The 16559-nt window shown below is 39.0% G+C and overlaps 1 protein-coding gene across 2 annotated transcripts in view; it reads right to left on the minus strand.

The window, feature by feature from the left end:
• The window catches only part of NALCN (sodium leak channel, non-selective), a 277231-nt gene that overhangs the window by 162210 nt on the left and 98462 nt on the right, over positions 1-16559 (minus strand). For both annotated transcript variants that reach the window (XM_065895809.1, XM_065895808.1), the window contains one exon: positions 6193-6324. In XM_065895809.1, the coding sequence (XP_065751881.1) occupies positions 6193-6324 (132 nt within the window). The remainder of the gene's footprint in view (positions 1-6192; positions 6325-16559) is intronic.

Below are 16559 nucleotides of genomic sequence, written 5' to 3' on the forward strand. Positions count from 1 at the left end.
TATGTCATTTAATATCTACTATAAAAAGCCCTCTTGTCCTCAAGGAAATTATCAATAAGGGAATGCAGATTTAATTAAAATTAAATAAATTAAGTTAAATTAATAAATTTAAAGGAGTTACTGTCCTAAGAAACATTATTATATCTGTTCTTAGGATGAAAGCACAGAACTTGTGAAAAGATTTTTTTTTTTTTAGAATGAAAATTGCAAGAAGTTAGTTTAAAATGCTTGTTTTCCAAAAGAACTTGTAATTGGATTTGTGAGGCTAGCAGGTAAGACAACAAGAGATTGCCAAATTTCTGAAGCTCAGGAGAAAAATAACTGAACAGAAAATGACATGCTTAATATAAATGGAACAATGGAAATTGTTCTGCCCTTTTAATTCAATGAATAATGTATGAACATTTATAGGTGACAAATTATAAATGAGCTGATTGTACTATGCAGGTCTGAGAAGATAAAATAGTAGAGATACTGCCCATATGTGCAAAGATATTTGAAATATATTATCCAAGATTTGTGTTGCAGACTCTATTTCATAATTTCAGAGAAACATAATGGATATTCATGAGAAAATGAATGCATATTTATCACAGAAGAAGATAACAGGACAAATGCAATTCAGGCAACACTATTCTCCTAAATGAAATTCAGGTTAAATAACACCCAAATAAATGATGACCTGCATCATTCCAGAGGTGTCTGTAAATCACCTACTCTTAGTCTATAGTGTAACTTCAATATTCTAGACAGTTAAAGAGCAAACTTTGGAGATGGATCATTGAATAATCAAGAATGTCATTACTGTGTTATTTTTTCACCCAGCAAGATACTGCCCAAATCCTATAGGAACTCATGAAAAAGCTACAGCCAAAAGATACTTATTTAATTAAAGTTTCCCAGAAAATGAAAGTAAACTTAATCACAATATGAAAGACTGCTGGTAGAGCAGGATAAGTTACTTTCATAATTCAGTCATTTCTTGTGATTGAGATGAAATACGGTTGTCACATTTTGTTGGAACTAAAATAAATGGCTCTTTCACTTAATTTCATTTTAACAAATATCATAAAGCCAAATGTCTTCAGAGGAACACAGAAATCACTTTGCTAGAAAAGATAACTTCCTGTAGGATGGCAAAATGATTCTATGCTTATGAAAGCCCTTCTGTTTCAAAACACAGAACAATCATAGAAAAAGAGGAAACCAAAGAGACACCCTGGAGTTTCTAAATGAAGTAAACCTCTCTCTCGACCAGAAATGCAACAGGGATATGCTGTTATAACTTCATTGTTCTCCTCTCTCTCCCACCAATTTATGAGTTTCTTAAAAGAGGAATTTTGTTAAAATTGTGACTCTTCTGTGTTTAAGGCTGTGCTGATAAACTTCTGTTAAACATACAATCTAGTAGATATACAGTTATATTTTTTATATAATAATAGGACAGTATTGTTCAAGTTTTATTCTTTATTAATGAGAGACTATACGTTGTAAAATATAATTATGTTCATTATAACATGTGATTTTATGTATGTTAATGACAATGACTTATCTTAGATCAAAATGAAACTCTTACAAAAGAAAGTAACTCTTTACCTCTTTATGTTTATGTAGAGCCTAGAAAACAAAGAATAGTCTTCCCTGTTTCTCAACTAATTCTAAATTTACGTTAGTTGATCCAAAGTAACTAAACAAGTCCCCAGCTTCACAGTAGAAGCTAAGCAGGTTAATTTATGCTTAAAGGAGATTTTTTAGACTGCACGTTGACTCCTATTGGGTAGAGTGGTTTAGTTTGGATTTTCAAAATAATTTATTCTGGAATATGTGGGAACTCAAGAAATTACTTCTCTGAGAGCTCATGGCCTCTTGTGATCTATTTTAAAGGTAAACATTTAAAAATATTACATAATGCTATTACCTTAAACACTATGTCATTATAGTCCATAAACTTGAATTGTTGTTATTATAGCCATTTTGAGGATTAAATGAGATAATGAATTCCTTTAAAGCGCTTGGCAACATAATGAAACCTCTAAAAAAATGGTAGCTATTATGTTGTTAGTCTTACTATATTCGAATTTAACCCATGGGGATGTTAGTTGGCATGCTCTGTGTTTCTACAGCTTAAACCAAGATCAAGCTCAATGTTTATTTTCATAAATAAAATTTCACTGGGACACAACCCTTCTGAGGCCACATTCACTTTTTGCACAACAGCAGTAGAGTTGAGTAGTTGAAACAGAGGGCACATGGCCTGAAAAGCCTGAAATGTTTACTATCTGGCTCTTCAAGAAAAAGTCTGTTGACTCCTGGCTTAAGCCCAAACCATCTTTAGCGATTTTTTTAAGAGAGAGTATTTCATAAAAAATTAAGTGTGATTAAAATGACTTATCCACACTCATTTAAAACAAACCATGTGCAAGTTTCTGATACAAAGAAAAGAGATAATGTGATTTGAATAAAGACCAAACATGCTTTGGGAAACTCAGACACCTCAAATCGATAAATAGATGTGAACAAATTCTGAATGCTTCAGTAGTTCAAGAATAAAGTGATGTCTATACATTTTGTAAGTGAACTAAACCTCTACTACGTTGTTTATGAAAATCAAATTTACTTTCAGTGGTTTGGGAAGTGGGCAACAATTAATAGAAACACATGTGCCAGATTTTACTATACAATTCTCTCTTTCTGATTTTTTTTTTAATAATCTTTTTTTAAAAGAATTTTTTTGTGTGTGGACCATTTTTAAAGTCTTTATTGAATTTCTTACAATATTGCTTTTGTTTTATGTTTTGGATTTTTTGCTGTTAAGGCATATGGGACCTTAGCTCCCCGACCAGGGATCAAACTCGCACCCCCTACATTGGAAGGCGAAGTCTTAACCACTGGACAGCCAAGGAAGTCCCTCTTTCTGATTTTTTAAATTAAAAAATAGTACTATATACAAAAAAGAACAATGACAAGGATTTTTCAACTACCATTGGACGCTACCTATGCACTTAAATAGTATCAATGAACTCTACAATATTAAAATATTTGAAATTTTGTTGGAATTTCTTACAGCGTGATCATAAATCAGCTAACACACATAAACACATTAGGAAAGAGATCAATTTTGTTTATGAAAAAATTAGGTAAAATTTACTGGAGGATTCTGTTCTGTTCTTCTGTTCCCAGAATGGCTTATGTATTTACTGTATAGGATTGATTTAGTATGGCTGAGTATGCACACTGGGCTACAAAGGAAATGTTAATGGAATCTCTAAATATCCAGAGCTCCCTCAGAAGCAAATATAATTTGCTCCTTCCAGTGAGACAGGCATAAGGTCAATCATGTGTAGCCATTTCTGTTTTTATTCTAGGCATTTCTGTCATCAGCCTTTTTGCCTCTGGTTCTAATACTACTGTGTAATTCTTCCACCTCACCTCTCTTCCCTCCTCATTCCACCCAGAGCCTTTAACTAACCTTTGGGTTTCTCGTTCCCTGTTAAACAATTTCTTCTTCACTCTTGATCTCTGAGCACAGAGTCTGCTTCTTCTATCCTTGTCTCTACCGGTCCTGTCCTAAATGCATGACTACCCCCACTGCCCTGTCCAGAAAAGGACACTCATGCTCCAATGCCCCGTGTGGCCCATGGAGGACAAGGTGTGGATGAGGAAGAGATGCCCCACCCATTATTGCTCCACACCCCTTTGAGATGTACTCCGTCAGGTGAAAACCCCCTCTCCCACACTCTCCCCATGCCCTCGATAGAGGGCCCTCTATTGATCTCTGTTCATTTCTCTGTCAGTCACTCCCACGTGCCACTTACACTCCCTTCCAGAAGAACTGGCCTCAACGCTCAATGACGTATGTCACTGTGAAGATTTAGCCAACACCATACCCCGATAGCTCCCTGCCATCTTTGCCTTGACTCCATCATTACGTCTGAGCCACCCTCATCCATAGAACACCCTAGATTTTGTATTTAGTTACCCAGAATTATTCTGAAATATAAATCCTGCACCCCGCTCTCTGATCACAACCTTACCTTCGAGCTCTCTTACTCCATCCCTTTAACTATACCTGTTCTTTGACCACTGGAGACCCTTGATCCTTCATTTTTACTCTTTCATTCTCCTCTTATTTTCCCTCTTCATATCCAACCTAGACCACAGGGTCATCATTTCAACTCCTTTGCCAACCACTCATGTTCCCTGATCCCTTGTCTCTCAGCTCCACTAGACTGAAAAAGCTCTAGAGTTGGATCAATCCGAATGTTGCCTTTCTCCCTTTTATGAAAGGCCGAAAAAAGTCACAGGCCTGTCTCAATTGGCATCACTATAAATTTGTAGTCTCAACCTTCAGTGCTGCATTCGATGTATCAGTCATTAGCTTTTTGCATTCTCCACATGACCCGTGTCCTATCTCTCTTCTCCACAAGCTTCCCACTTCACTGTCTCATCATCAGGCTGGATGAGACCTTGCTTCCTACTTCACAGGACAGACGGAAATTACTTGATTGGGATTCCTTCGAGTCCCATCCCTGTGTTAGAAATTCACCTGCAAGGATGACTCTTGGTCCATGTTCCCCTCTGCTTTCAATGACAAGCCATGCTTTCTGTGCTGGATTTGCAGCAAAATTATACCCATTTTTCAGGTGTTGGGCTGGACATAATTTCTTCATGAGCCCCTGTCATTTGTTCTCCACAGCATAAAAAGTTGTTATTGTTCACTGTCTATATTGTTGCTAAACTGTAAGCTCCACATACGACACAGCTATCAGGCAGTGTCACATCACAGAGACTCTACTACAGTGAAAGTCTAATACTAATGATATTTTCTTACAGGAAACAAACCTCCACAAGAGGGGAATTCATAAGTGACTCCTTAAAAGGTTCTTGACACCCACATAGATGTCTATATTCAATAGCTGTATACTATCAATTCTTTTTCTGAAAAGTTGATGTGTTGGTGGACTGACTTTTTATTAACCAAATCCATTTTTAAATGCACTGGGAGAATTCTGCATATATAAGGAACTCAACTATAAGGCAAATTGATTTTGTACATGAAAAGTGGTTTTGTAATAAAAATAATCACATTGCGGGCTTCCCTGGTGGCGCAGTGGTTGAGAATCTGCCTGCCAATGCAGGGGACACGGGTTCGAGCCCTGGTCTGGGAAGATCCCACATATCGCGGAGCAACTAGGCCCGTGAGCCACAACTACTGAGCCTGCACGTCTGGAGCCTGTGCTCTGCAACAAGAGAGGCCGCGATACTGAGAGGCCCGCGCACCGCAACGAAGAGTGGCCCCCGCTTGCCGCAACTAGAGAAAGCCCTTGCACAGAAACAAAGACCCAACACAGCCAAAAATAAATAAATAAATATTTTTTAAAAATCACATTGCGATGTTTCTGCTTTTTAAGTTGTCTTTTTCATATATTGGATTTCTTGAAGTGTAGCACAGCTGGATATGCATTCCTCACTTATATGATGAACGGGTTTTGAAAGAGCTGTCTGTCAATTTTTACATAAGTACATAACCACTGAATTCTAAGATATATTTTAGAAATAATTTTTTACAATGAAAAAAAGTAGTGGTCTCTGGAAATCATTAAAAAATATTTAAGAATCAAATATTAACAAAGTTACCCCAGCAATAAGAAGTCTATTACAAAACTCTGGTATGGGATGCGGAGTGCTGGATGATGCTAATTTAATCACTAAACCTACCTGTTCCTGACTGGACATCTTTAGTGCAGGTTGCAACACCTCAGATTTTTAGAACAGAAATCCTTCAGTTTCTCCCCAGCCCCCTCCCTGGTCCTGTTGAGCTGACTTGCTCATTTATAATATTCTGATTCTGTGCTTTGCGTACTCTTAGGAAGAAACAGACTAACACAACATGACAAAGGAGAGAAAATGAGAGGTTGATAGGAAAACAGCAAGATGGCCAGAGTAACCGTGGGGCAAGGTTACCGTGGCAATGTGACACACTGTGGGAAAGATCACTCAGGCCCAGGGCAACAGGAAACAAATCAGGCAACTCGGTGACCAAGGGAAACACCTCTGAGGCAGACAATGAATCAGCTTTGGTCAGAGTCAAGTAATTAACAAACCGCAATTTTCACATTGAAAAAAGGTGCTATGACTAGCCGAGGTTTTCGTGTACCTTGAAAAGTGATCTGCACCCCGTGAGCTGCTTACCTCCGCAAGATAGAACTCGTCGTATTGCCTTCTGAAGGTTTCTCCTTTGTGATAGTTGCTGGCAGCCACTATCACGTCCACAGTCACCATGCTCAGGATGAACATGTGGAAGACGGATGACCGCATCATTTGCTGAGGAGGCAAAACAGATGGACTCTTAACAAAGAAACAAACCCGTGATTCAACAAACTATGTGCTTAGGCCTTGGTCTGCAACATCTTTGTGATATGCTGCTGTGCAAAACAGTCTTTTTTTAAAAAAAATTTATTTTATTGAAGTATAGTTGATTTACAATGTTGTGTTAATTTCTGCTGTACAGCAAACTGATTCAGTTATACATACATACATTGACACATTCCTTTTCAGATTCTTTTCCGTTATGGCTTATCACAGGATATTGAATATAGTTCCCTGTGCTCTACAGTAGGGCCTGTTGTTTATCCATTCTATATAATAGTTTGCATCTGCTAATCCCAAACTACCAATCCTTCCCTCCCCCACTCCCCTGCCCCTTGGCAACCACATGTCCAGAACAGTCCTTCTAAGATAACTTGATGAATGTCACTATATAGTGTGAGCAAAGGAATCATTTTTCTGCAGTTAAAAAATAACTGGGGAGAGAGTTTCAGAGACTTTTGGTTAAAAGCTGAAAATACATTTCATTGAACTTGTATACAGCCTGTATCTTAATTTTCACTGATTAGTTAGGAAGCTTTTATCCTTACTACTGACTCTATGCAGAAATTATTTTTGGAAAGCTGATACCACATAACAAGTATTGCTTTATTCTGTTAAGAGAAAGAGCTACTGCTGAGGAAAGCATTTTAGAGATAATCATAAAAGCAGAAAAGTGGGAGAAACCTAAGATCTATTTATTTTTAAATTTATTGCCTCTGTAAATTATTTATTTCTTTAAATTACTATTTTTAATAATTTACTCTCTATGTTTTAAACCACTTTATTGAGGTATGGTTGACTTTAAAAAAAGTGGTACATATTGAATGTATACAACTCAAGGAGCTTGGGGGTAAAAATACACCCATGAAAGCATCACCATCATCAAGGCCATATACATATCTGTCACCTCCCAAAGCTTCCTTTCAACTCCATTATTATTATTATTAGTGGTAAGAACACAACGTAAGATCTATCCTCTTAGCAAATTTTAAATATACAATAGAGTATTGCTAACTACAGGCACTTATGCTGTATAGTAGACCTTCAGAATTTATTTATCTTATATATTGGAACTTTGTACCCTTTGCATAAATATGTTATTGAAAATTATACTACAACTAATAATAGCTAATGTCTATATTTATAATTATTATGTGCCTGGAGCTGTTGTAGGTGCTTTACATAAATTAACTTATTTAATGTCATAACGGCCCTAGGAAGTTACTCTAACTTTATAGAGAAGGAAACTGAGGCTCAGAGAAGTTAAATAACTTCCTGTCTGACACACACGTGTTGAAGATGGAACCACAATTTGGACCCAAGTCTGGTCCAAGTCTGCTGCCTACACTGAGGTGAAATAATTAGGCATTCCAAAAAAATGACTCTTATTATAATAGCTACCATGTATTGAATACTATAAGTATGTTATTTATTTCATTTCTTTTCATCTCCACCATATACACAGTGGGATATATTACTCACTTCTTCCAGTGAGTTCTGAAAGATTAAGTCATTTGTCCAAGGCCACACAGCAAGTATACAGCAGAGCCAGGCTCCGTACCCATGTCTGTTTAAGTCCATTCTGGTAGCCCCTGCCCACTATGGGGTAGGAAGTATATAAAAGGACAGAGTAGAAGCTGAAGGCCCTGGGCAGAAGGAGGAGAGAGAGGCTGACCACATAACAAACCACTGAATCACATCCCTTGGCGCCAACTGCCCAGGGACCGGTGCCACCATGTAGCAGGGTCTCGCCTGTTCTTAGTACTTACGGACACCATTTGATCTCGACCTGAGACTCCTTCAGTCTTTGCAACTGAAAGAACATAACTAAAGCAGAACCTAAGAACAGAAAAAGAGGCAAAGGATGCCTCTGAGTCCACCACTGGCTCTCTGCATCCACATATGCACATTCATATGGCTTCATGACCCTGCAGTCAGCAACAGCAAGGGCTCTGAGCCAAAGTGCGTGGAGCTAAAACTCTACCACATACGAACTCTGGCCCTGAGCAAGATACTTAAACCTCTCTGTGCCTCAGTTTTCCCATCAGTAAAATGGAGACAAAACTGGCTACTCTAAAAGTTGTTATCATAAACAAGTAAATATCTGTAAGCTCTTACATCAGCACTTGCATATTATAAATGTTCTATTAAGATTTGCAGTAAAAAAAATGCAGTTCTGTGCATGAGGTATTTTTCTGTTCAGGAATGAGAAATAAATTGTACTAAGTCAAAGAATTAATTATGTTGTATATTTGAGTCCAGAGCCAAGTGAGATAAATAAAAGTAATAAAGTCTAATAATGTGAGAGATGTCAGAGCCATTGGAAAAGCAGATATCTAGTAAGGTTGTGTGTCACCATGGCTACTGATGCATTCTTACATCCATTTATTTGCCCTTGACTTTATTTTATGGGTAATACAAAATCAAGTTCCAGAACTGTCGATCAACATATTTAAATGCACATCAATTTGCTTGCAGGAACTACTGACCTTCATAAAGTAGACAAGCAGATCAGTGGCCAAGTTTCTATCCTCACTAGAATTTTTATTTAGTCTTTCTTGCATTGTGAGAGTTAAATTCCATAACTATTATTCCTTTTCTATACTCTTTTCAATATAATGTTCTATTAAAAACATTTCAACTGATTTCCACTTCATCTGCATGACAGAAAAGCCACAACTTTCTATTTTCCTTAGCTGTGGATTTATGTCTTAAGTAAACTGTTATTACTGAAAGGTCCAAACAAAGCTTTTAGCCATGGCTGTCAAAAAACTTTTAAATTGGTTTTGTAACTGTCACAGCTTCACTTTGGTGCTGTCATTATAATTACATTATTTTTTGTCTGAATGTCTACGTATCCCTGTTGGTACAGAGTCATTAAAGTAATCACTTACAACGGATTTTGATATGCTATAATCACCATTGCTCGGCTGACTTTCTCCAAAGTAATAACTTTCAAATATTAAATAAGAATTAAGGTAATCAGTATGTGCAGTAGCCAAATTTAAATAATAAAACCAGTAACTTTAGCTTTAAAGATAGAGCTAGCTACATAGACCACTTCAACTCAATCCAATGCAACCAACGTTTGAACTTGGCTACAGGCTTCCTTAGTGCAGAACGGCTGGCAACATTACACTCAGAGTCACGCTTACATCCATAGGACAGTCCAAATTTATACCCCGCGAGTTTTCATTTTGCTATAAAAATTAATGTAAAGGAAAATGTTAAAGTTGTGCCACAAAATATTATATAACTTGAGATTTTCACAATTGTATGATTTAATATGGATGTAGGCTATATAAATAAACGTACACATACATATATGTATGTGTGTGTGTATATATTTATATATGTATATATATCCATATATTTATAGATATATTTAATATAAGACTCTTCAGATCCTGCCTACACATTAGCTTTTCAAAAATTCCCTTCAATTGCAATGTCTTTTTTTTTTTTCCGGTATGCGGGCCTCTCACTGTTGTGGCCTCTCCCGTCAAGGAGCACAGGCTCCGGACGCGCAGGCTCAGCGGCCATGGCTCAAGGGCCTAGCCACTCCGCGGCATGTGGGATCTTCCCGGACCGGGGCACGAACCCGTGTCCGCTGCATCGTCAGGCGGACTCTCAACCACTGTGCCACCAGGGAAGCCCTGCAATGTCATTTTGATTTATATTTTTAAACCATCAGAAAAAGTATGCACATGTTTTGAGTTTGGCTTTGATCCAAGACCTACTGATTTCTGTATGTGACAGTTGGAATTATCAAAATATGAAGAAGAGACTACAGCAGAATCATCCCCAAGGCAGCAATGTCAGGAATGCTCAGAAGCCTTGTTATGCAAAGTGTGGTCCCTGGACCAGCAGCTTCCTGGGAGTGTGTTAGAAAGGCAGAGACCTACTGAATCAGAATCTGCATCTTTAGCTGTGATTAATGTGGATAGTAAAGTTTGAGAAGCTCTGTTGTAGAGGAAACTCCTAAGTAGCAGGTTAAACTGGGTGACCTATAAAATGTTTTACGCATGCACAATTTTATGATTCTAAAAGCTTGTAATCACTGACTAAAACATATAACAAATACTGGCTGGCATATTATGTCTCTATATTAAGAAACATCATCACAAAAATGGATGCCCACCTCCCAGTGCCTCAACTCCAAAATCAAAAATCAATTAAACCGGGGAGCTTCCGGGAAGATGGCGGAAGAGTAAGACGCGGAGATCACCTTCCTCCCCACAGATACACCAGAAATACATCTACACGTGGAACAACTCCTACAGAACACCTACTGAACGCTGGCAGAAGACCTCAGACCTCCCAAAAGGCAAGAAACACCCCCCCCCCCCCCCCGCCACGTACCTGGGTAAGGCAAAAGAAAAAAGAATAAACAGAGACAAAAGGATAGGGACGGTACCTGCACCAGTGGGAGGGAGCCGTGAACGAGGAAAGATTTCCACACACTAGGAAGCCCCTTCACGGGCGGAGACTGCGGGTGGCGGAGGGGGGAAGCTTCGGAGCCGCGGAGGAGAGCACAGCAACAGGGGTGAGGAAGGCAAAGCGGAGAGATTCCCACACAGAGGACCGGTGCCGACCAGCACTCACCAGCCCGAGAGGCTTGTCTGCTCCCCCGCCGGGGCGGGCGGGGCTGGGAGTTGAGGCTCAGGCTTCGGTCGGAGAGCAGGGAGAGAACTGGGGTTGGTGGCGTGAACACAGCCTGCAGGGGTTTAGTGCGCCACGGCTAGCGGGGAGGGCGTCCGGGGAAAAGTCTGGACCTGCCGAAGAGGCAAGAGACTTTTTCTTACCTCTTTGTTTCCTGGTGCGCGAGGAGAGGGGATTGAGAGCGCTGCTTAAAGGAGCTCCAGAGAAGCGTGAGCCGCGGCTAACAGCGCAGACCCCAGAGACGGGCGTGAGATGCTAAGGCTGCTGCCGCCGCCACCAAGAAGCCTGTGTGCAAGCACAGGTCACTCTCCACACCCCCTTCCGGGGAGCCTGTGCAGCCCGCCACTGCCAGGGTCCCGGGATCCAGCGACAACTCCCCCGGGAGAACGCACGGCACGCCTCAGGCTGGTGCAACGTCACGCCGGCGCAACGTCACGCCGGCCTCTGCCGCCGCAGGCCCGCCCCGCACTCCGTGCCCCTCCCTCCCCCCACCCCGGCCTGAGGGAGCCAGAGACACCGAATCAGCGGCTCCTTTAACCCCGTCCTGTCTGAGCAAAGAACAGACACCCTCCAGCAACCTACACGCAGAGGCGGGGCCAAATCCAAAGTTGAGCCCCGGGAGCTATGCGAACAAAGAAGAGAAAGGGAAATCTCTCCCAGCAGCATCAGAAGATTAAAGCTCAGAAGATTAAATCAGAAGATTAAATTAAATTAAATCAGAAGATTAAATCAGAAGATTAAAGCTCCACAATCAACTTGATGTACCTGCATCTGTGGAATACCTGAATAGACAACGAATTATCCCAAATTGAGGAAGTGGACTTTGAGAGCAATATTTATGATTTTTTTTCCCCACTTCCTCTTTTTGTGAGTGTGTATGTGTATGCTTCTGTGTGAGATTTTGTCTGTATAGCTTTGCTTCCACCATTTGTCCTAGGGTTCTATCTGTCCGTTTTTTTGTTTTATTTTTTTAATTTTTTTCTTAATAATTATTTTTTATTTTAAAATTTTTATTATATTTTATCTTACTTTATTTTATTTTACTTTATCTTCTTTCTTTCTTTTTTTCCTTCCTTCCCTCCTTCCTTCCTTCCTCCCTCCCTCCCTTCTTTCTTTCTTTCTTTCTACTTCTACTAATTCTTTCTTTCTAATTTTTCTCCCTTTTATTCTGAGCCGTGTGGATGAAAGGCTCTTGGTGTTGCAGCCAGGAGTCAGTGCTGTGCCTCTGACATGGGAGAGCCAACTTCAGGACACTGGTCCACAACAGACCTCCCAGCTCCACATAACATCAAACGGCGAAAATCTCCCAGAGATCTCCATCTCAACACCAGCACCCAGCTTCACTCAACGACCAGCAAGCTACAGTGCTGGACACCCTATGCCAAACAACTAGCAAAACAGGAACACAACCCCACCCATTAGCAGAGAGGCTGCCTAAAATCATAATAAGTCCACAGACACCCCAAAACACACCACCAGACGTGGACCTGCCCACCAGAGAGACAAGATCCAGCCTCATCCACCAGAACACAGGCACTAGTCCCCTCCACCAGGAAGCCTACACAACCCACTGAACCAACCTTAGCCACTGGGGACAGACACCAAAAACAATGGGAACTACGAACCTGCAGCCTGCAAAAAGGAGACCCCAAACACAGTAAGATAAGCAAAATGAGAAGACAGAAAAACACACAGCAGATGAGGAGCAAGATAAAAACCCACCAGACCTAACAAATGAAGAGGAAATAGGCAGTCTACCTGAAAAAGAATTCAGAATAATGATAGTAAAGATGATCCAAAATTTTGGAAATAGAATAGGGAAAATGCAAGAAACATTTAACAAGGACCTAGAAGAATTAAAGATGAAACAAGCAATGGTGAACAACACAATAAATGAAATTAAAAATACTCTAGATGGGATCAGTAGCAGAATAACTGAGGCAGAAGAACGGATAAGTGACCTGGAAGATAAAATAGTGGAATAACTACTGCAGAGCAGAATAAAGAAAAAAGAATGAAAAGAACTGAGGACAGTCTCAGAGACTTCTGGGACAACATTAAATGCACCAACATTCGAATTATAGGGGTTCCAGAAGAAGATGAGAAAAAGAAAGGGACTGAGAAAATATTTGAAGAGATTATAGTTGAAAACGTCCCTAATATGGGAAAGGAAATAGTTAATCAAGTCCAGGAAGCACAGAGAGTCTCATACAGGATGAATCCAAGGAGAAATACGCCAAGACACATATTAATCAAACTGTCAAAAATTAAATGCAAAGAAAACATATTAAAAGCAGCAAGGGAAAAACAACGAATAACACACAAGGAAATCCCCATAAGGTTAACAGCTGGTCTTTCAGCAGAAACTCTGCAAGCCAGAAGGGACTGGCAGGACATATTTAAAGTGATGAAGGAGAAAAACCTGCAACCAAGATTACTCTACCCAGCAAGGATCTCATTCAGATTTGATGGAGAAATTAAAACCTTTACAGACAAGCAAAAGCTGAGAGAGTTCAGCACCACCAAACCATCTTTACAACAACTGCTAAAGGAACTTCTCTAGGCAAGAAACACAAGAGAAGGAAAAGACCTACAATAATGAACCCAAAACAATTAAGAATATGGGAATAGGAACATACATATCGATAATTACCTTAAATGTAAATGGACTAAATGCTCCCACCAAAAGACACAGATTAGCTGAACGGATACAAAAACAAGACCCATATATTTGCTGTCTACAAAAGACCCACTTCATACCTAGAGACACATACAGACTGAAAGTAAGGGGATGGAAAAAGATATTTCATGTAAATGGAAACCAAAAGAAAGCTGAGGTAGCAATTCTCATATCAGACAAAATAGACTTTAAAGAATATTAGAAGAGACAAAGAAGGACACTACATAATGATCAAGGGATCGATCCAAGAAGAAGATAGAACAATTGTAAATATTTATGCACCCAACATAGGAGCACCTTAATACATAAGGCAAATACTAACAGCCATAAAAGGGGAAATCGACAGTAACACATTCATTGTAGGGGACTTTAACACCCCACTTTCAACAATGGATAGATCATCCAAAATGAAAATAAATACGGAAACACAAGCTTTAAATGATACATTAAACAAGATGGACTTAACTGATATTTATAGGACATTCCATCCAAAAACAACAGAATACACATTTTTCTCAAATGCTCATGGAACATTCTCCAGGATAGATCATATCTTGGGCCACAAATCAAGCCTTGGTAAATTTAAGAAAATTGAAATTGTATCAAGTATCTTTTCCGACCACAACACCATGAGACTAGATATCAATTACAGGAAAAGATCTGTAAAAAATACAAAGACATGGAGGCTAAACAATACACTACCTAATAACGAAGTAATCACTGAAGAAATCAAAGAGGAAATCAAAAAATACCTAGAAACAAATGACAATGGAGACACGACGACCCAAAATCTATGGGATGCAGCAAAAGCAGTTCTAACAGGGAAGTTTACAACAATACAATCCTACCTTAAGAAACAGGAAACATCTTAAATAAACAACCTAACCTTGCACCTAAAGCAATTAGAGAAAGAAGAATGAAAAAACACCAAAGTTAGCAGAAGAAAAGAAATCATAAAAATCAGATCAGAAATAAATGAAAAAGAAATGAAGGAAACGATAGCAAAGGTCAATAAAACTAAAAGCTGGTTCTTTGAGAAGATAAACAATATTGATAAACCATTAGCCAGACTCATCAAGAAAAAAAGGGAGAAGACTCAAATCAATAGAATTAGAAATGAAAAAGGAGAAGTAACAACTGACACTGCAGAAATACAAAAGATCATGAGAGATTACTACAAGCAACTCTATGCCAATAAAATGGACAACCTGGAAGAAATGGACAAATTCTTAGAAATGCACAACCTGCCAAGACTGAATCAGGAAGAAACAGAAAATATGAACACACCAATCACAAGCACTGAAATTGAAACTGTGATTAAAAATCTTCCAACAAACAAAAGCCCGGAACCAGATGGCTTCACAGGCGAATTCTATCAAACATTTAGAGAAGAGCTAACACCTATCCTTCTCAAACTCTTCCAAAACATAGCAGAGTGAGGAACATTCCCAAACTCATTCTAAGAGGCCACCATCACCTTGATACCAAAACCAGACAAGGATGTCACAAAGAAAGAAAACTACAGGCCAATATCACTGATGAACATAGATGCAAAAATCCTCAACAAAATACTAGCAAACAGAATCCAAAAGCACATTAAAAGGATCATATACCATGATCAAGTGGGGTTTATTCCAGGAATGCAAGGATTCTTCAATATACGCAAATCAATCAATGTGATAAGCCATATTAACAAATTGAAGGAGAAAAACCATATGATCATCTCAATAGATGCAGAGAAAGCTTTCGCCAAAATTCAACACCCATTTATGATAAAAACCCTCCAGAAAGTAGGCATAGAGGGAACTTTCCTCAACATAATAAGGGCCATATATGAGAAGCTCACAGCAAACATCATCCGCAATGGTGAAAAACTGAAAGCATTTCCACTAAGATCAGGAACAAGACAAGGTTGCCCACTGTCACCAATTTTATTCAACATAGTTTTGGAAGTTTTAGCCACAGCAATCAGAGAAGAAAAGGAAATAAAAGGAATCCAAATCAGAAAAGAAGTAAAGCTGTCACTGTTTGCAGATGACATGATACTATACATAGAGAATCCTAAAGATGCTACCAGGAAACTACTAGAGCTAATCAATGAATTGGGTAAAGTAGCAGGATACAAAATTAATGCACAGAAATCTCTGGCATTCCTACACACTAAGGATGAAAAATCTGAAAGTGAAATCAAGAAAACACTCCCATTTACCATTACAACAAAAAGAATAAAATATCTAGGAATAAACCTACCTAAGGAGACAAAAGACCTGTATGCAGAAAATTATAAGACACTGATGAAAGAAATTAAAGATGATACAAATAGATGGACAGATATACCATGTTCTTGGATTGGAAGAATCAACATTGTGAAAATGACTCTACTACCCAAAGCAATCTACAGATTCAATGCAATCCCTATCAAACTACCACTGGCATTTTTCACAGAACTAGAACAAAAACTTTCACAATTCGTATGGAAACACAAAAGACCCCGAATAGCCAAACCAATCTTGAGAATGAAAAACGGAGCTGGAGGAATCAGGCTCCCTGCCTTCAGACTATACTACAAAGCTACAGTAATCAAGACAGTATGGTACTGGCACAAAAACAGAAAGATAGATCAATGGAACAGGATAGAAAGCCCAGAGATAAACCCACGCACATATGGTCACCTTATCTTTGATAAAGGAGCAGGAATGCACAGTGGAGACAGGATAACCTCTTCAATAAGTGGTGCTGGGGAAACTGGACAGCTACATGTAAAAATATGAGATTAGATCACTCCCTAACACCATACACAAAAATAAGCTCAAAATGGATTAAAGACCTAAATGTAAGGCCAGAAACT

Source organism: Phocoena phocoena, chromosome 18 (assembly GCF_963924675.1).
Source record: "Phocoena phocoena chromosome 18, mPhoPho1.1, whole genome shotgun sequence".
Taxonomy (NCBI): domain Eukaryota; kingdom Metazoa; phylum Chordata; class Mammalia; order Artiodactyla; family Phocoenidae; genus Phocoena; species Phocoena phocoena.